This window comes from Seriola lalandi, unplaced genomic scaffold (genome assembly GCF_002814215.2).
Source record: "Seriola lalandi dorsalis isolate HSWRI2012SDOR001 ecotype SW California unplaced genomic scaffold, Sedor1 jcf7180002054945, whole genome shotgun sequence".
NCBI lineage: Eukaryota > Metazoa > Chordata > Actinopteri > Carangiformes > Carangidae > Seriola > Seriola lalandi.
In genome coordinates, this window is record NW_019525496.1 from 14897 (window position 1) to 35021 (window position 20125).

Below are 20125 nucleotides of genomic sequence, written 5' to 3' on the forward strand. Positions count from 1 at the left end.
CATAAGAACGACAACATTTTATTTGCACTTTATGACTTTCTAATAAAGTCTGAATTTGACTAATAACTAAAACGAAATGTTGACTTTGTTTATTTAAATAAACTGAAACATGTTTGTAACAACAAAGCTAGGAGACAAATATTTATATGAATGAAGCAATTCACGTTCCAACAAAAAAAGTCTTTGTTTGTGCATTTCAGTTTCATTGTTACAAACATCAGTCATTTTTAATGATTTAATGTTTTATGACTCAAACACTTAAATAATCCAGTAGATTGGTTATTTAAAAAGGAGCAGGACCCGCCCCCATCACCAGGTCAGATGGTACAGTCCACCCCTCCCCCCTCCCACTTCTCTTATTGAACTGAATGAATGAGAGAAAGAAAGAGAGAGAGGGGTAGAGAGAGGTAAAGGCATTGTGGCGTTCCAGCAGAGACTCTGCAGCAACACATTCAACACATTCCTCTGAACCAGATTTATTCTGCCAGTTAATACTGGTTCAGCTGCACTGAGAAAACTCAGTCAGACACAGAAGAGTTTAACCAGTACTAACTTGAGTCAGACTTAGTCCCATTTAAATTCCAGTTAGAAAAACTGTTAAACACTCAAGTTGAACTCGTGCCTGCAGAGATGAAGTTGTTGCTGTTGTTGCTGCTGATGGAGCAAACTGCAGCTCAGCAGAGAGGTAAGAAACTTCTTTTTCACTTGATTTTTACTGTCTTTTCTGATCTCTACTGTATTCTACTGCTAACACTGAAGAGTTGGAAGTCATGTCAGTAGTTCAGAGTCAGAAATTTGTGTCAGAAATTATTTAAAATACAATCTCCAAAGAGTTTGTTGAGTTCAGATCAAAGATGGAGTCTGAAACTTGCTTTCTCATTGTCTCATTGATTTTTTAACAAATGTTGTTATTTTTTTAACTTGACAACTCTTGAAGTTTTCCACTACAGATATATCAGTAACTCTGATCACTTTTATGCTGAGCTCGGCTCTGTAGCCTGTCAATATATCAATCGATCAATCTGATCAAAATTCACATTGGAACATTTTCAATAATGAAAATGTATCTGAAATAAATGTTTTATTTGTGTGAAAATTGCATCACACAAATATATTTTAACTGAAATATTTATATCTTGTACAGGCACGTTAAATTCTAATTTCATCAGGATATTACATTTGCTTATTTTTGATGTTCTGTTAAGCATGAGCTCTGTTAGCTGTAAGCACTATTAGCTCTTTAGCTGAGAGAAAAAAGCAGTAATGACTTCAAATTATGGGGATTGAGTAATAAGATTTACAATCAAATCGATCAATATCCACTAATGTCTGTTACATGAGGTATTTCCCTTACTTCTGTCTGAAAGGCTCTTTTGTTCTCTAAGGTTTGTATTAAATCCTTCTATAGATGTGACTTCTAGTGAATTCTTATATTTTACACAGGCACAAACATACTGTTATTATCTCTTTATAGTTGTACTGATTCACTCAGACAGGCTTCACTGTTGAGTTTTACTGTGTGTTTCTGAGTGTGGTGATGCAGGACAGAAACAGAAGCTGAATGGTTAAACTTATGTTGAAGTTTATTTTGTAGGTTTTTATCAGAGAGTAACTGACGTGATGTGTTAGCATCTTAAACCTGGAGAAAAATTTAACTTTATAAATGGGTGATCAAAGAATCAGCAGCTGATCAATGTGTGTGATAAACATATTGATGAGTGTCGTCAGACAGACAGATGGTGTGTCCTGCTGGGAAACAGCTAGTGTGTGTGTGTGTGTGTGTTAATTAGTGTTAATAATCACACTCCACCCTCTTCCTCTCTACCACCCTAAAACCTCCCCCACAATGCAACAGTCGCTCCTCACGGTGTGTGTGTGTTGTGGGGGAAGGGTCAGAGGTCAGTTTGAACATCAACATGTTATTACTGTGTGTGTGCTCTCTTTGTTGAGGTTTTTAAACACATCATTTTGATGACGACCAAGGGAACAATATAGTTTGACTTCTTGCTTCCTGACGTCTGATTGGTCTGTCTGAATTACATGATTTGTACATTTGTAATTATTGTGGAGTTAACAACAGGTTTACCTGTCTGTACCAACATCAGCTGTGATGTCACAGCCACACCTACAGGCTTAATCTGCAATTCAGAAAACAAAATTTTAACAATACTAAACCTAATAATATGTAAGTACTATAGGGTAATCAACTAATCAATAAACCAGACTGTTTGAACTGTCAATAATCTTTTTAACCCTGTCAATGAGGTAACAGAACAGAAACAGCTTAGTTAGACTCAACCTCAGATCAAACTTCGTTCATGAGATCAGTCACTGGAATAAATCATCTTCACTTTGATTTCAGAAAAAATCTAGTCGGTGTTTACTCAAAGGAGAAACCAGGTGATTACAGCACAGGTAAACATGAGTGATTACATCTACGACCTCAGTTCTCTGAGTAACATGGTCACATTGGTGTATAGAGCTGTTAAACTGTTTTACATTTGAAAGTGTGTGTCAAACCACCCAGCTGATGTTATCACGCCTCCACAGCTGATCACACACATCACTCATTAACATCTGTGTGTTTCATTGTGTTTGTGTGTTTACATTTGAATCTCTTTACTGATAAGGGGTTCAAATGTAAAACCTTTAGAAGTTTTGAGGTATTTCTTGTGTTTATGCTGATTCTAAAGTGTCAAACTGAAGTAAAGAATTAATGTGAACACAGACAGACGGGGGTCAGTCTGGTTGTTACTGAGACCATAATCTGTTCAAGGTGAAGATGAAGGAACAGACACAACAGTCTGATTTCACTGTTTAAACAACTTTGTTAAGAATGTTTAAAACTCAGTCATGTGAAGTCATCAGTGAGGAAGGACATGATAATCAATCAGTTCGTGATGAAACAGTTTCACCTTTGACCTCTGAACTAAACACCAAAGCTTGTTTGTGTTGACAGGTAGCTTCACTCTGATCATTTAATCTTACTTTGTTTTAATGTTAGTGATTTTATCAGTTTTTTGTGATGTCAGTGGTGTGACTGTTATTCTGCACACTGTATAATACACATGTTCTCCCTTTATATTTTCATCTCCAGTAGTAGAGGACTGCATTGTAAGTTTACTGTAATTTTTTAGTTTTGTTAAATTAAATACATCTACAGTCAGTTTATCTGTAAAAGTCACATGATCATAAATTGCAGTGAAACTTGTTTCCATCAGGGTTTAACAAACAGACAAATGAAAATCACAGCAGGAAAGCAGCAGCTGAGTCAACACTGAGTGTGGATTATCACTTACACAGTGTTTCTTTTTCTTCTGGCTTTAAATGCAACTCTAACACTGAGATGTAAAGCTGTCTTTCATCTTGACCAGAGGGATGATTAAATACATCTGTATTATTTTTGTGTATTTTATTAAAGTATCAGGTTTTTGTGTTTGTGGACTGTCAGGACTTCATACGATTATCGAACCTCCACCTTCTGTACTTAATGTCCGTAATCATATATAAGCATCATGGTCACATTATCACATGGTGTTACAAGACAGCCTCAGGAAATGTAGGAAATGTAACCACAATATTTTTAGATGATGACTCACCTGACTGTTTACCTGCAGAAACACCTGAAGTGTCTGAGTCACAGTCTGAATGTCTGAGTCGCAGGGTGAAAACTGTTGTCTGGTTGTATTTCAGGTCTGTTTCCTGCCATCTTGAACCTGGCCAGTAATGCAGTGATCAGCAGTAATGCCACATGTGGAGAACCAGAACCTGAGGTCTACTGTAAACTCGTCGAACACGTCCCAGGACGAAGAATCAAGAACCCACACTGTCCAAAATGTGACGCCAACTCCATCCTGTCCAAAGGTGCCACACCAAAACCAGAACCACACAGTCCACTTTGAACTGTACAAAAACCAGACCAAGTAAAACAAGGAAACAGTGACATGTCTCCCTGAGCCACGTTCTGCAGAATGAAACAGTTACTAGGAATGAAATAAATATTAATCCCCCTCTACCCCAAGCAGTTTCTGCTGTTTTTTACCACTTATCACATTTTTACTTACTGTGGGCTCATTTTTCACTGAAATATAAAGTCTTGCACTTCAATGGAAACAGCACAACCATGGCTAGAAGTATGTCTTTATAGTGTCATAAAACAACGGAACTTTGGGTTCAGGGGGAGGTGGCAAACACTAATTTACACAATGAAGTATACAACAGGAAGAAGAAGTAGTTCCGGTACAATTATTCAGGTGAAAGACAGCACATGTTCTGGGGTTGTGTAGGGGTGGGGGCATGGGGTGGATGATCAGTGTGTTTCACTGAGCTCACATTAATACTCACATAATACCAGTCAGCAGCTGCAAAACATAATTATTATTGTGGTGATCTGATTATTAATCACCCTCCATCTGAACCCTGGTTTTACCTTCAGTGAATTCATCATGTCTTATCAATAAAGTACAGAAGTACTGCAATACACTATTGCTACTTCACAGCAGTACATTATCAGTACTTCTGTGAAGTACTACTAGTACTTCTCAGCCGTAACAGTACATCTATGTGTGTGTACCTCAGAACGTCATCCAATCACAAACGCCATTGATGGGACAAATCAGTGGTGGCAGAGTCCAAGTATCAAGAATGGACGACAGTTCCACTGGATCACCATCACACTGGACCTCAAGCAGGTAACACTTCAGGTGTTCAGGTAACACACTAAGACACACACATGCAGACATGTCAACCCTAACCCTATTTTTCTGTTCAGATTTTTCAAGTTGCCTACATCATCATCAAGGCAGCTAACTCTCCACGCCCAGGTGAGACCAGCCTGTCTGTCTACCTGTCTGTCTGTCACAGTGTCATTAACACTAGATTCAAACATATTTATGTCCTACACATACACACTGACAGTCACATCACAGCCTGCCTGTCTGACTGACCTGTCTGTCTCTCAGGTAACTGGATCCTGGAACGCTCTCTGGACGGTGTGACCTTTGACCCCTGGCAATTTTACGCCATCAGTGATTCTGAGTGTTTGACACGTTACAACATCACACCGAGACTGGGACCTCCAACCTACAAAAGCGACACAGAGGTCATCTGTACGTCTTACTACTCCAGACTGAACCCACTGGAGCATGGAGAGGTGAAACTGTCTGCCTGCCTGTCTGCCTGTATACCTGTGTATCTGTCCGTCTGTAAGTCTTACTGCTCCAGACTGAACTGAAACTGAAGTGAAACAAGTTGTCTCTCTCTCTCTCTCTACCTGTCTGTCTCTTAGATCCACACCTCTCTAATCAATGGGCGACCCAGTGCCGATGATTTGACCCCTGACCTCCTGAACTTCACGTCAGCTCGTTACATCAGACTGAGACTTCAGCGAATCAGAACTCTGAACGCCGACCTGATGACGCTGAGCGCCCGTGACCCTCGAGAGATCGACCCCATCGTCACCCGGAGGGTGAGACACGCAAAAACAAAGATAGATAGATAGATAGATAGATAGATAGATAGATAGATAGATAGATAGATAGATAGATTAGATAGATTGATAGATAGATAGATTCATTAAATGTTTTACATCCTTTTTATTTTATGTTTCATCTCGCCATTTTTTTTTTTTTTCTCACTTTCTGACTTTCTTCATTATTCATTTTTATTTTGTTTATTATTGTTTTTTCTCTCAGTATTATTACTCCATCAAAGACATCTCTGTGGGCGGGATGTGTATCTGTTATGGACACGCTCAGAGCTGCCCACTAGACCCTGTTACCAAGGTAACAACACACACCTGTTCTCCTGTACACACATGTATAGTGTTCTGCCAGGTGATGGGATGTTTCTATGGACTTCAACCTGTGTGTGTGTGTGTGTGTGTGTATACAGAAGCTGCAGTGTGTGTGTGAACACAACACCTGTGGAGAAAGCTGTAACAAGTGTTGCACCGGTTACCACCAGCAGCCATGGCAACCAGGAACTGTCTCTGAGGGAAACACATGTGAAAGTAAGACAGTAAAAAAAACACATTTAAAAACAGTCTCTCTCAGCTGCCTCTCTCTCACCTGTCTCTCTCACCTGTCTGTCTCTCAGAATGTAACTGTCACAACAAAGCCATCGACTGTTTCTACAATCAAACCGTCTCTGAGTTCTTTCTGAGTCTGAACTTGCACGGCGTACGGCAAGGGGGAGGAGTTTGTATCGACTGTCAACAAAACACATTTGGCATCAACTGTGAGATGTGCAGAGATGGATTCTACAGACATGCTGAGGTACATCACAGATCTGTAAACCTGGAGGACTGAGTCCATGATAAAGATTAAAGACCTAACTCAGTGTGTGTGTGTGTGTGTGTGTGTGTGTATAGGTCTCTCCATATTCAGACTCTCCCTGTGTCGAGTGTGACTGTGATCTGAGAGGATCGAAGTCTTCAGTCTGCTCCAGAGATGACACAGAGCCAGGTTATTATCATTGTCAATGTGTTTGTGTCTAATACAGCAGCAATAAAGACGAGTTCTCTGACGTGTGTGTGTGTTCAGGTATGTCTGCAGGTCAGTGTGTGTGTCATGAGGGCTTTACTGGTCGACGGTGTGATCGTTGTGCGTTTGGATACAGAGATTTTCCTCAGTGTCTTCGCTGTGAGTGTGACCTTTCAGGCAGCATCAACACCGACCCCTGCAGCCCCTGCACCTGCAAGGTAAACTGTGACATCATCATAGGGGGGCGGGGGCTACCTGCAGTTTCAGTTATTAATAGATTTAACATCGCAGAACAGGACAGACATGAGTATGGTCTTCAGTATGCCGACATCTCACCTATTCCATGACACCTTTCCAGTTACCTGACATCTGACCTGTTCCGTGACATCTGTTGTCTCCTCCGCAGATGAACGTGATGGGAGCTCACTGTGATCTGTGTAAACCAGGTTTTTACAACCTGCAGGAGAAAAATCCACTTGGCTGCACTGACTGCTTTTGTTTTGGTGTGTCTGACGTCTGCGAGAGCTCCACCTGGTCCACAGCTCAGGTAACACACACCTGTATACAGGTAACACACAATCATAAACACACCCGTACACATACACACCTCATGTAACACATCAGTATATCGTATAATTTCTGCTTATGTCTTTTGTTCAGGTGTTTCATACAGATGCTTGGCTCCGCCCCTCTCAGGCTCTCCACACACCCCCTATTATCCATGGCAATGACCTCCCTATTCCCGGCAACATCTCATCTGGCCACACCCATCAACATGTGCTGTCGTGGGCAGCCCCTGCTAGTTTCCTCGGCAACAAGGTCAGCTACCATTTCCATATTTGGACATAATGCCACCAATCAGTGAACAGCAGCGTGACTTCCTGTCTATCTGTTTCTAGCTGCCGTCTTATGGAGGTTACCTGAACTACTCAGTGGTCTATGACGTCCCACTGGACAACAAAGACCATTCTCTCCCCGTGCGCTCTGACATTATCATTGAGGTGACAAAAATTCAGACAAAGTTTCGGATTAAAAATTACAATCACAGTGTCTTTACAAACTACAAAACACAGGCTGAACTGATCCGTTCTGGTCTCATCTCCAGGGTAATGGGAAGGCTCTTCGTCTCTCACCTCTTCTCCTCCTCTTCCTCTCTCCGCTTTCCGAGCGCTTCGTTGCCATGGCAATGGTTCCACAGCAGTTTGTGGACGATCAGACAGGTGTTAAAGTGAACCGCGACGATCTGCTGTCGATCCTCACTGACGTGACATCACTGAGGGTCAGAGTTCACCTGAATGCCTCTGCTGAAGGGCCAATACGGTAAGGAAAAGTAATCCAATTACATCTAACAAGAAGTAATCTGATTACATGTAATAAAATGAGTAAGTGAGTACAGAAGAAACACTTGAAACAACAGGACAAAAGTGTGGAAGAGATTCCCTCTCAGGTACTGAAGACTTTGGACACTGTTGGACTGCCCTGGTGGACTCTTCAGTGTCTCATGCCTGTGCTCTGCAGACTGGACTGGTAGTTCTTAAAGACAACCTGACAGTCCTGAGAGGAAACAGATTGTAGATCTTCAGATTCAGGAGGACTGATGTGGATCTGTCCTGGTCCTGTATCAGTGGACCAGTTGTTTACTCTCTCAGGGATACTGGATGAGTCATGGAAGTCCCCACCTTCACACACACACATACACAACAATCCCCCCGTACTGTTGGAGTCTGGGGTACCAGAGCTGTTACTAGTCCAATATGTTATCAGTGGGTGTTGATCAGGATCTGGATCTGAAGGGGGTCATTATTGTTCTCCGATTAATCTAATGACTCTGTCTGTCCCTCAGACTCAGTTCAGTATCTCTGGATGTTGCTGACTCTGGATCCGCGTCTGGGGTTCAGGCAGTTGCCGTGGAGACATGTGAATGTCCATGGGGCTATAGTGGCACTTCCTGTGAGGTCAGCTGTTCACTTTGTAAAACTTTGTTATTTTACACTTGCTGATACTGTTAGTACCATTAACATTTATTATTGTTTATTCTTATATCATTGATTTTGAGATATATATTTTTTTTGTGTGTGTGTTATTTTTATTCTCAACAGAGCTGCTGTAACAATAAAGTAATGAAGTGTGTTTGTGTGTGTTCATGTGTTGTACTTGTTTGTGTGTTGTAGGCGTGTCTCCCAGGTTTTTATAGAGTGGGAGGAGTCTTGTTTGGAGGAAACTGTATGCAATGTGAGTGTAATGATCACGCCACTGAGTGCGACATCAACGGAGTTTGTTTGGTAAGTTTGAACAAACACAATCAACAAACAATGAAAGTAAACAAAGTGAACCAGAAGGAATCATGATCACTGTTTGGAAACATTAAGAAACAGCTTTCATTTTTTTTTTCAGCGTAATGTAGAGAGCCCAAACTGTCTCTCTCTCTGACCTGTCTCTCTCCAACCTGTCTCTCTCTCTCTGACCTGTATCTCTCTCTTACCTGTGTCTCTCTGACCTGTCTCTCTCTGTCTGTCTCTCAGGGTTGTACCCACAACACCACAGGTCCTCACTGCAATCAGTGTCTCCCTGGTTTCTATGGCGACTCAACTGAGGGGACAGCAGATGACTGTCTGCTGTGTCCGTGTCCTCTGACGGAGCCATCCAACAGGTGTTTCATCAAACTTCATTAATTAACATGTTGACAGTTTGTGAGTATAAATAATTTCAATAGTATTAATACTCTGTGTGTGTGTGTGTGTGTGTGTGTGTGTGTGTGTGTCTGCGTGTTTCAGTTTCAGTCCCACCTGTTTGCTGGAGGCACCTGGTCACGTGTCATGTGACCAGTGTCAGGACGGATACACAGGGACCAACTGTGAGAGGTGAGGACCTACGGGCTGATTTAACAATCAATGGACAGGTGGACCTGGTGTAACACCTGTGTCTGTGTCTCCAGGTGTGCCAGTGGTTACTATGGTAACCCACAGGTGGTGGGTGGAGCCTGTGTTCTCTGTGAGTGCAACGACAACGTGGATATCAGCGAGGCGGGACACTGTGATACCGTCACTGGGGAGTGTCTGAGTTGCCTCGGCAACACAGCTGGGAGACACTGTGAGGTCTGTCAGTCTGGTTACTATGGAGACGCCGTGCACACCAAGGACTGCCGGGGTGAGCCACACACACCTGCTGTGACATTCCTGGTGGGAACTGGTTCTTTTGGCCAGGCTCCAGTACAAAGTGGTAGATTAAAGAGTTGAGAGCTGATTGGTCGGTTTGTATCTGAAACACAATGTCATCAGTAAAAACCTTCACTTTTAATAGACGAAACATCCTGAAGTTTAGACTGCACACACACACGCAGACACACACACACTCTCTCTCTCTCTCTTGTGTGTGTAGCAGCAAGAATGTTGATCTTTTCAAATCCAGATTAGATTTGACCTGTGACCTCTTTGTTTCTGCTGTCACATGACTGTGGTCGTGTGTGTGTGAGAGAGAAACCTCATTAAACTGATTAACTGATCAATCACCAGATAGTCAATGAGCAATAACAGATTAACCATGAAGACACTGGAGTCAATAAAGGTCACTAAAGGTTATTAAAGAATTGTGACGGTGACTGATTCACATTCTGTTTAAGCTTTACTTTGATGTTGACATTTATTCATGTAAGGTCCGAGTGATTCCAGTGCTCCACCATATCAGTTTAACACAGGAACACAGACTCATGGGACATGTAGTTGTTTGAATGTGTACTGTGAACACAAGTTCAGAGATGAACTGTGCTGGGGGCGATAGACAGGGACAGACTGAGAGAGGAGAGTGGTGGGCAGAGTCTCCCATCGGACTGATGGTGGGCGGGGTCTCTCTCTTTCTATCTCAGAATGTGGTTGTGATGACAACGGCGCCCTCTCCAGTGTGTGTGATGTCACAACAGGTCAGTGTTCCTGTAGAGAAAACGTGACAGGACGCACCTGTGACCGGTGCCAGGTGAGACACACACAAAGACATACACTGTAACACAGACACAGAAATATATCAAAACAGTGTCATCACCTGGAGCTTTCATCACACCTCATGATCTTCCTCAGTATAGCCCGATGATGCTGATTTTAGAGAGTAAAAAATTCCAATTCCAATAGCAGTCCATCAGCCTATATTCTTATATTTTACATTTACAACAAGTGGATGTCAGGATTATACACCTGTATGTATTTATACTGTATAGATACATACACATATGGTTATGATTAGGTCAGGGTTAAAACTATTTGGGGGGTAGGAACATGGTCAGCTATGATTTAAGTATAATATTATTTATTAACTCTCCAGTATTTCATCTCACCACCTTCATAACAATGTAGCGTAAACTCAACACGTGTGACGTTTCTCAACTCCGTGTGATGACAGTGGAGTGTAAACAATGGAGAGACAGACAAACTGTAAAATAGTAAAAATAGTTTTCACATTGGCATATATGAGACAATACTGATATATGTGTGATCTCTATTCCCTCAGCAGAGTTGTCCAGTTGTGTGATAATTTTTTTTTTTTTCAGTCAGGGTTCTTCGGGCTGCAGAGTGGGCGGGGCTGTCAGAGCTGCGGCTGCTACCAATCTGGATCTGTTTCTGAGTCATGTGATGACAAGGGCCACTGCCAATGTGTGGAGGGTGTGGGCGGACACAAGTGTGACCGCTGTAGTCGTGGCTACTATGGATTCCATGGCAGTGGCTGCACAGGTAAATTAACAGAAAAAGTAATGTAGTACCACCGATGATTGGTCGACTTTCCCATCTCTAAGTGGCTGTGATGTGCTCCTCTCCCAGCATGCACCTGTGATCACACGGGTGGGAACTGTGACCCTGAGAATGGAGAGTGCATCTGCCCTGCCCACACAGAGGGAGACACCTGCAACAGGTGCAAAGCAGGTTACTGGGGTCACGACCAAACTACAGGCTGCAAGGTACACACACAAACAAACACAAATACACACACATACACACAGAGAGAACTGCTGCGACATCTGTGACACAAACTACTTCCACTCTCCTCAGCCTTGCAGCTGCAGCATGGCAGGAAGCTCCACCCCTCAGTGTGATCTAACCAATGGACAGTGTCGCTGCAGAGATGGGTTCTCTGGCAGGTCATGTGAACTGTGTGCACCTGGTTACCATGATTATCCTACATGCTCAGCGTGTGGCTGTGACATAGCAGGAACAGATGAGAAGTTCTGCAACACGACACTGGGAGTGTGTGACTGTCGAGACACTGGAAAGTGTGTGTGCAAGGTAATGTGTTTTGATTTGTCTCTTTAGTGACCTCTAGTGGCAGCTGAAGGAAACTACACATCAGTAAACTTCTTGACTTCTTTGTAGTACAAAATGTTTTGTTGGATCTCAGTTCTCAGTTGGAACAGTTCATTTCAGGATTCTACTGTATTCTGAGTCTCATATCAGTTCATATCAGCGAACAAACAGTTGTTCTCCTGTGTGTGCGTTTCTGTGTGTGTAATTATATGTGGTTATTCAGGTGGGTGTGACGGGGCAGCATTGTGAGGAGTGTGTCTCTGGTTGGTTCGGTTTGTCAGCTGTGAATCCAGACGGTTGCTCTCAGTGTTTCTGTTCAGGACTGAGCCAAGAATGTGAAGAGCAGGGAGGACTCACAAGAGTACCAGTGAGTACTATGTCAATACTATGTCAATATACACACGCATTTACTCATACACACTACATACACACATGAAACAACACACATATGCAACAGAGACTTTTACTATACAGAGTCCCTTTGAGAAGGATTTGTGTTAAGCCTGCATTGATGTAGTATACACACATGATGTATTATACACTGATCAGCCACAACATTAAACCAGTTACAGGTTTTAATGTTGTCGCTGATCGGTGTATATTACACCCACATAAAGCTAATGCAGATAGTCAATACAACATTTTTCGCTAGATGTTTATACCAGATCAATATGTGCAACAATTTATACAGAAATATACAACATAAAATCTCTCTTTCTCTCTCTCTCTCTCTCTCTCTCTCACAGATCATCCTGGCTCACACTCCCGCTCTATTGTCATTGGTTAGTCAGTCTAACCTGCAAGGTGTAGTATCTGGAGTTTACCATCAGGGCGGCGACATGCTGCTCGACACCCGTCAGCTCAACAGCAGCAGGCTGGCCGGCCCACTCTACTGGAGACTGCCCCTCCAGTTCGAAGGCAGCCAGGTACTGTCACCTAAACTCTTGACTTGACACTTGCCTTCATTTTACACTTTAAATGTACAATAGGTTTTGATCAAGTCCTTCCTACTGATTTCTGAGTGATAGAGTATTTTCGTATGGTGTACTTCATTGTGTACTATACTGTAAACTCTGTGTATATGTATGAAACTGTATTATATTGTGCAGATTACTGTGTACTATAGTGTGTCACTTTGTATTAAATTGTGTCACAGTGTAGTACACTGCATGTGGTGTTATGTAGTGTTTTGTTTCTGTCATTGTATACTATACTATGGCTGTCATTGTGTACTGTATTGTGTGTTTTGTGTAGCTCCTGTCATACGGTGGCCTGTTATCTTACATCATCACCTTCTATGCCGAGGATGGTTTGGGGCTGTCCAATCAGGAGGCTCAGGTGCTGATGAGAGGCGGGACTCTGAGGAAGCTTGTTATATACACTGATATGGTCGCCCCTAGCAACGGCATCAGGACTCAGCATGACATCAGGATGACCGAGGTACAGCTTCAAGAAAACCTGTCAAACCAAAGAGAGAGCCATGTTTAAATTGAAAACCTGACAGTAAATTATAATAAAAAATAAAAAATGTGTGTTACAGCATAAATGGAAGTATTTTAACTCAGTGTCTGAGAAGGCGGTGAGTCACGCTGACTTCATGTCCATCCTCAGTAATGTCCAATATATCATCATTAAGGCTTCATATGGGACCAGACTGCAACAGAGCAGGTACTTTTTATATATACACATACAGTATACACACACACACACAGCCTCTGATGGACGATCACTGTGTTAAAGTAAATCAGTTGCTGATGATACTGTTTTCTATATTTCTGACATCAACAGTGACACCAGCAGCTGTGTTCATGTTATTTTCTGTCTGTTTTATTGTGTTAAGAATCTCTAATATTACAATGGAGACGGCGATGGAGGCAGAGTTAGAGGAGGGATCAGAAGTCAGAGGAGGCGTGGCCAGACTGATTGAGTCCTGCGTCTGTCCACCTGGATACACAGGACTGTCATGTCAGGTAATGATTGAGTTTTAACTGGCCACACGACTTCCTATATCACCATGAAAACCACACAAACCACACTAATGAAAGCACTCCAGGGGCTGGTTATAAATGCCTTCACCTGCAGGGAGCAAAGTATCAATCAATAAAATCATTTTAGTGATTATCAGGTCAGGATCAATAAACAGTGTTTCAGCAACAGGTGATTGAGGATGTCAGGAGGATTAGAAGATTGCTGCTGTACAATCAAAATACATCATACTGCTGTTGCAGAGTGGAAAGTACAGTGATAAGTTTTGTATACCTGAATCACTGAAACTTGACACTGAATCATAAATTACATTACATGTTTGTCTCTCTGACCTTTCACTCTCTCCGACCTGTTTCTCTCTCCGATCTGACTGTCTGCAGGAGTGCGCAGAAGGATATTTCCGTCAGCCTCAGTCTGAGTTGTCGCCTCAAAGTCAGAAGTCAATGTTTGTTCGTCCGTGTGTTCGATGTCGCTGCAACAACCACAGTGAAAGCTGTGACACAGAGACTGGAGACTGTCAGGTAACATGCAAAGACATGCTAACACATGCTAACATATGGATATAGGTCAGGTAAACAAATAGCAGAAAATAGTAAAAATCTGTCAGGGTGAGGGTTAAAAGGGTCAAAAGGGCAGTCAGAGTCAACAGAGGGACGTCTCTATTTTATTTTTTTATTTTTTTCTTTACAGGATTGTCAGCATCACACCAGTGGGCGGAGCTGTGAGTGGTGTACCCCAGGGTACTATGGGAATGTCAGTGGCTCTATCAGTGACTGTTCACTGTGTGCCTGCCCCCTACAGGACAACAGGTAACACTGCAAACTGATTATTTATTATCTGATTTATCGAATCGACTGATTTTATTTTTATTTTATTGGACTAATTCAAAGTGTGTGTTTACGAGTAGTTTCAGTCCCACCTGTGTCCCGGAAGGAGCATCTGGTGATTTTCGCTGCATCGCCTGTCAGACAGGGTACGAGGGGAGATACTGTGAGAGGTGAGTTATGACATCACCACCATCATGTGTACAGTAGGTGCACCTGACTTTAACTTCATTTTGTCAACTATTTTCTCTTTAATACAATTTTTATTCTAAAAATCTGGCTGAGTGAATCTGCTGAAAGCTGAAACTGTGTTCACTTGTGTTTGTTTATTATTCTACTAGTATTAAACATTAAAACAGTTTGATTACAGTGGCCTCTGGTGGATGTCAGAGGAATTGCTGCTGCTGTAATATCACACCGAATGTACACTTTCATCCTGCAGGTGTTCTGTTGGTTACCATGGTAACCCCTCATTGCCCGACGGGAGGTGTTCACAGTGTAACTGCAGTGAGTGGGGGTCCCACCACCCACTGTGTGACACACTGAATGGACAGTGTGAGTGTAAGGCTGGGGTCAAAGGTCAAACATGTGACCAGTGTGACAAGAGACATGTTCTGCAGGGAGGAGAGTGTGTATGTGAGTAACAGAAACCCACATATACAGACACACACGTGTTCACATGATGAGTGTTATCAGAGGTGATATGTGTGTGTTTGTTTTCACCTCCAGCATGTGACAACGACTGCACCGGCATTCTGCTGGACGACCTGGACAAACTGCAAATTCATTTCATGTCTGTCAACCTGAGCAGCATTGCCATGGCACCTTATCGCCAGCTGGTGCTCCTAGAGAACCAGACCAGAGACATCCTGGTACAAACACAAATACACACAACACTCTGGTATCAGTGTTCCGTATGTGTGTAATGTAACAGTGTGGTAGAATAAGGTAACATGTTACCTGCTGTGTGTTTGTTCAGGTGGAGTCTTCAGAGAACAGCTCTGTCACTTTCCATCTGTCCAAAGTGGAAGACAAGTTAAATCATTTGACCTCTGACCTGAGTGCTTTACTGCAGCAGGTAGGTTCACTGTGGTAAAGGCTCATCACACACATTTTAATTTCTCATGTTCAGCTGCTTCTAAGAAAATACATACAACAGTATCATCTGTAAACAAATTATAATATAAATCAGTGCAGTTTTATGTTCATCAAAGTTTGTTACACCTGCAGGGGATAGTGGGATTGAAGGTGATATTTTTCCTGTCTTCTGATTGGCTAGTTCACAAGTCTGTCTAATGACCTGGAGAAAGTGGACATGTCCGCCAACAACAGCCTTTCCCAGGGTGCAGTGCTGCTGGGGAGTATCCGCAGTATTCAAGACAACATTCAAGGTAAACGACAACAGGAACGTTGACAACAACACAACAATACGATGCTGACTAATGATGACACCACTAACCCATCTTAGAGACATAATGATTAGAAGAAAATGTTTTTTTAACAAACATGTTTGTTTTTATTTAAAATGTAATGACATCTGATTGGTCCAGTGGTGCAGAGGGAGGTGGTGCATCTGAACCAGACCACAGAACAGGAGTTTGAATCAGCCAAGCAGACGCGTATGCTGGAGGGGGTGGAGTTCATGTTGGTAACCATGAGAGGTGTCAATCTAACAGCTGCCAACACTGCAGCCAATCAGGAGCTCAGGTGTGTTTTTAATGACATGTCAGCCCTATACACTCCCATGTGAGTCGCCACTCCTACTTAAAACTGCGATGTCTCAGTCATGTTTCACATTATCTACACAAATGACACATGTACACCATCAACAAAGTTTCCTGATGATCACCATGGAAACATTTCAGCAGGATCAAGTTCAGTTTTAAAGCTGAGGTTTTCTGTTCCAGTGGTACCTGAGTGGAGTTCTGTCTATTATCACTAGTTCTGCCTCACAATGATTCAGGTGTTTCTACACACAGTTTGTTTCTACTTCCACCTTTGGAAGTTTATGATTTACCTTTCAGCTGTTTCAACATGTTTCAGCTTCTTCAGCTCAGTTTTACTTTTCAATCTGTTTTTTCAGCTTTAAACATTCACACTTCATTTTCTTCATCTTCTAGTTTATAGCATAAATGTTTGACTCTCTCTCTCTCTCTCTCTCTCTTTGCAGTCTGTCAGAGTCTCTCATCCACTCACTGCAGGGGGACTTCCTGTCCAGCAGGGTGATGGCTGACAACAGGCTTCACCTCATCTCCAGCTCTTTCACTGCCGCCACAGAAACTCTGCGAAACGCACACACACACCTGAATGACGCTGCACAACGAAACACTGAAACACACACTCTGCTGGACACTACACAAAGTCTGCTGCACCAACACCAGGTAACACATACACCTTCAGAGAAGTAATACACACAAACACTGCAACATTTCAACACACAGATGCTGTTATTTTGTTCTTGTTCTTAGGGTTAATAGAAATAATCCCCTAACCCTAACCCTAAAATAGATTACTTTTGTCTCTCTCTCTCTCTCTCTCTCTCTCTCTCTCTCTCTCTCACTAGTCTGTCCATCAGAACCTGAGTGTTGAGTGTCTCTTTGTGGATGGAGTGATGGAGGAGAGTCAGCTGCTGCTGGACGACATCATTAGTCTGACCGAGGAGTTAACAAACAGCACTGCAGTAAGACAAACAGTGATTCTAATTAAATAAATAAGACAATAATAATAATAATAATATACTGATATTCACTGGTCTGTGCAGCAGGTGGAGGTGCTGGGTGGTCAGTTGGATCAGTGGCACCCCCTGTTGAGGAAACAGGTGGACAGTTTGGTTGGTGGACTGAAGATGACAGACGCTCTGGAATACGTTTACCGTGCAGAGAGTCACGCCCACCTGCTGCAGAGCCATGCCCATTCCCTGCACAGGTAACTGTGTGTGTGTGTGTGTGTGTGTGTGTGTGTCTGTGTGTCTGTGTGTGTGTGTGTGTGTGTGTGTGTGTGTTTGTGTTGAATAAACAGTAACTCAAGCTGTTTTCCCTCTCAGCTCTCTGTCGTCAGTGTGTAACATGTCTCAGAATGGCAGCAGATTGGTTCAGCTCGACAGTGACATCACAGAGCGAGTTGACTCTGCCCAACAGGTGGCCTCGATCGCCCACGTCTCCGCTTCCCTCGCTCACAACTTGGTACTTACGTGTTCAGACTGAAAACACACCTGTGTCACATGATGACTCTATACATACGTTTTTACACACTCGTCTAATTTGTTTCAGACTGTCCAATCAGAGCAACTGCTGTCAGAGGAGGGCGGAGCCAAACTGAACATCAGCTCTGCTGTTTTACAAGAAAGTCAACGAATCAACAAGACAGCTGAAGGTGTGTTTACCTGAGGCCTGTATGAAGTTGTTATAAGATGATAAACAAACATCATCACATGTTAAGAACAAAGTGAAAAATTCATCAATAATCATAAATATTAAACTCATGTTCTTCAGAGCTGCAGTGATGTGAAGTGTAAAAACTTCATCACTGTCAGGATCCTGTCAAATAAAGAATCTGCTCAGGTCAGATGAAGCTACAATCATTTTTATGGAGATGCTCTATTTTAAAACCATCCACCAATCTATACAAATATTTACTGATCTTTATTATAGATCACTTTATTGTAAACTCTTTTGTCCCTGTCAGGATCCTGTAGGAATTATGAATTATGTTTTTCCAATTATTTGGTTGGTCCTTTTTAAAATGCACACTGTCCTGCTGCTTCTGGTGTAAATATTGTACATAGATGTTTTATTCTTATTCTTATTTAACGCTGTTTTTTATTTTTATTTTATACATTATATTTGTTTTCAGTATCTGGCTCTACACATCTGTTATCCCCAGTCTGCTCTAACCGGATCAAAAGAGTCTATCTATCTATAGTTAACCTCCTTTGGAGTAGCAAAGGTTACCATGGTGATGGAAACCAGCTTTGTGATACCAGTAAACTTGAGTCAAGCCCAAAGACAGCTGATAACCAACCAATCTCCTGTCTGACTGATGACCCACTTCCTGTTGTGTTCAGTGTCAAAATGAAAAGAAAAGAGAAACAGAATTATGAATAAACTCAGACGTGTATGAAGCATGAAGAGAGGGAAACATCAGGTCTGTGGAGCGATGATGAGGTCGTCAATGTCAGAACACAACAGGTGGAGTAAAGGTTGTAAACTAGTAGTTACAGCTGTGAAAACATTCGATCTCCACCATGTTCTCCACATGTTTGTCCAAATATTCTCCATCATATTCTCCATCATCTGAGCTCTGACTGGATCTGTTAATGACTTCATCATCTTCTTCTTCTGTGGTTTAATGGCAGCCACTGGAGAATCAGCTGTTTACCTCCTGAGGAGGAAACAAGACTCAGGTTTTGCATCACCATTTTTTCTGAATGTTAAGACATGACTGTCTTTCTTCCAGATCTGCATCTGAATGTCTCTATGGTAACCAGCAGACTGGGATTGGTCAAAGAGAGCATCCGTAACTCGAGCTTCCTCCTCCATCAGCCAATCAAAGAGCTGCAGAGCCTCTCTAACGGTGAGATGTTTCAGGATCGGATCAGATATACTGATGATGATGATGGTGTACTGATGTATTGATGATCTGATGTATTGATGATCTCATTTATTGATGATCTGATCTATTGACCGATGTATCGATGGGTGTTTTTCCATCAGGTTCGTCTTTGTTATTAAAGCAGGCTCAGCTTCAAGCTGCAGCAGTGCACTCTGGCCTGCAGGCGGCACTGCTGCAACTGCAGAGACTCAGAGATCAGCTGCAGGATTCTTCTTCTGAGGTGGAAAACACCAACACCACAGTGAGGGAGACTAACCAGCTGGTGACTCACACACACGCTGCAGGTCTGTCAGCAACATTTATTCAGATAGAATCAATTTGATTAAACAAGAGACTAAAGATGTTTTCTGTGTGCTCAGCCAATGAGGCGCAGCGTAAGCTTGAGGAGGCGGAGCATCGTACAGAGCGTCTGATGGAGCGCATAAAGCCGCTGAGCATGCTGGGAGAAACACTGAGCAGGAACCTGTCTGACATCAGAGAGCTGATTGATCAGGCCCGAAGACAGGCCGCATCGGTACATACACACTGAAACACACAGACTTTTTCAGACCCATAAACCTGTCCAAACATCTGTCCAAACAGGAATGAAGTAAGATCCAAATCAGCAACAGGATTTTACATTAAGGGCAGACACTGTATGTTTGAATGATGATGATGATGATGATGATGATGATGATGGTGATGATGATGATGATGATGATGATGATGAGAATGTCATCAGATAAAGGTGGCAGTGCAGGCGGACAGAAACTGTGTTCGATCGTACAGACCACAGATTCAGTCCAGTAACTTCAACACTCTGAGTCTGATCCTGAAGACGACCAGTCCAGACAATCTGCTGTTCTACCTGGGCAGCAACTCCACGGTAAACACACACACACACACATACACACACACACACACACACACACACACACACACACACACACATACACAC

General features: G+C 42.5%; 1 protein-coding gene across 1 annotated transcript in view; it reads left to right on the forward strand.

Moving 5' to 3' along the window:
* The first annotated feature begins 450 nt into the window (after window positions 1-450).
* lama1 (laminin, alpha 1) overlaps window positions 451-20125 on the forward strand; it is a 27665-nt gene continuing 7990 nt past the window's right edge. The window contains exons 1-46 of the mRNA XM_087170366.1: window positions 451-685; window positions 3694-3864; window positions 4579-4691; window positions 4772-4823; window positions 4962-5152; window positions 5288-5467; window positions 5694-5783; window positions 5893-6010; window positions 6097-6275; window positions 6371-6464; window positions 6555-6700; window positions 6889-7029; window positions 7143-7301; window positions 7382-7483; window positions 7588-7802; window positions 8326-8437; window positions 8654-8764; window positions 9005-9132; window positions 9257-9343; window positions 9418-9629; window positions 10345-10451; window positions 11020-11200; window positions 11288-11424; window positions 11516-11749; window positions 11991-12134; window positions 12514-12693; window positions 13022-13207; window positions 13308-13435; window positions 13608-13737; window positions 14134-14274; window positions 14444-14562; window positions 14661-14750; window positions 15020-15213; window positions 15307-15449; window positions 15557-15655; window positions 15857-15968; window positions 16128-16284; window positions 16748-16958; window positions 17141-17257; window positions 17339-17502; window positions 17621-17759; window positions 17847-17949; window positions 19033-19149; window positions 19290-19472; window positions 19548-19702; window positions 19910-20053. Of these exons, the coding sequence (XP_087026492.1) occupies window positions 631-685; window positions 3694-3864; window positions 4579-4691; window positions 4772-4823; window positions 4962-5152; window positions 5288-5467; window positions 5694-5783; window positions 5893-6010; window positions 6097-6275; window positions 6371-6464; window positions 6555-6700; window positions 6889-7029; window positions 7143-7301; window positions 7382-7483; window positions 7588-7802; window positions 8326-8437; window positions 8654-8764; window positions 9005-9132; window positions 9257-9343; window positions 9418-9629; window positions 10345-10451; window positions 11020-11200; window positions 11288-11424; window positions 11516-11749; window positions 11991-12134; window positions 12514-12693; window positions 13022-13207; window positions 13308-13435; window positions 13608-13737; window positions 14134-14274; window positions 14444-14562; window positions 14661-14750; window positions 15020-15213; window positions 15307-15449; window positions 15557-15655; window positions 15857-15968; window positions 16128-16284; window positions 16748-16958; window positions 17141-17257; window positions 17339-17502; window positions 17621-17759; window positions 17847-17949; window positions 19033-19149; window positions 19290-19472; window positions 19548-19702; window positions 19910-20053 (6471 nt within the window). The 5' untranslated portion in view covers window positions 451-630. The remainder of the gene's footprint in view (window positions 686-3693; window positions 3865-4578; window positions 4692-4771; window positions 4824-4961; window positions 5153-5287; window positions 5468-5693; window positions 5784-5892; window positions 6011-6096; window positions 6276-6370; window positions 6465-6554; window positions 6701-6888; window positions 7030-7142; window positions 7302-7381; window positions 7484-7587; window positions 7803-8325; window positions 8438-8653; window positions 8765-9004; window positions 9133-9256; window positions 9344-9417; window positions 9630-10344; window positions 10452-11019; window positions 11201-11287; window positions 11425-11515; window positions 11750-11990; window positions 12135-12513; window positions 12694-13021; window positions 13208-13307; window positions 13436-13607; window positions 13738-14133; window positions 14275-14443; window positions 14563-14660; window positions 14751-15019; window positions 15214-15306; window positions 15450-15556; window positions 15656-15856; window positions 15969-16127; window positions 16285-16747; window positions 16959-17140; window positions 17258-17338; window positions 17503-17620; window positions 17760-17846; window positions 17950-19032; window positions 19150-19289; window positions 19473-19547; window positions 19703-19909; window positions 20054-20125) is intronic.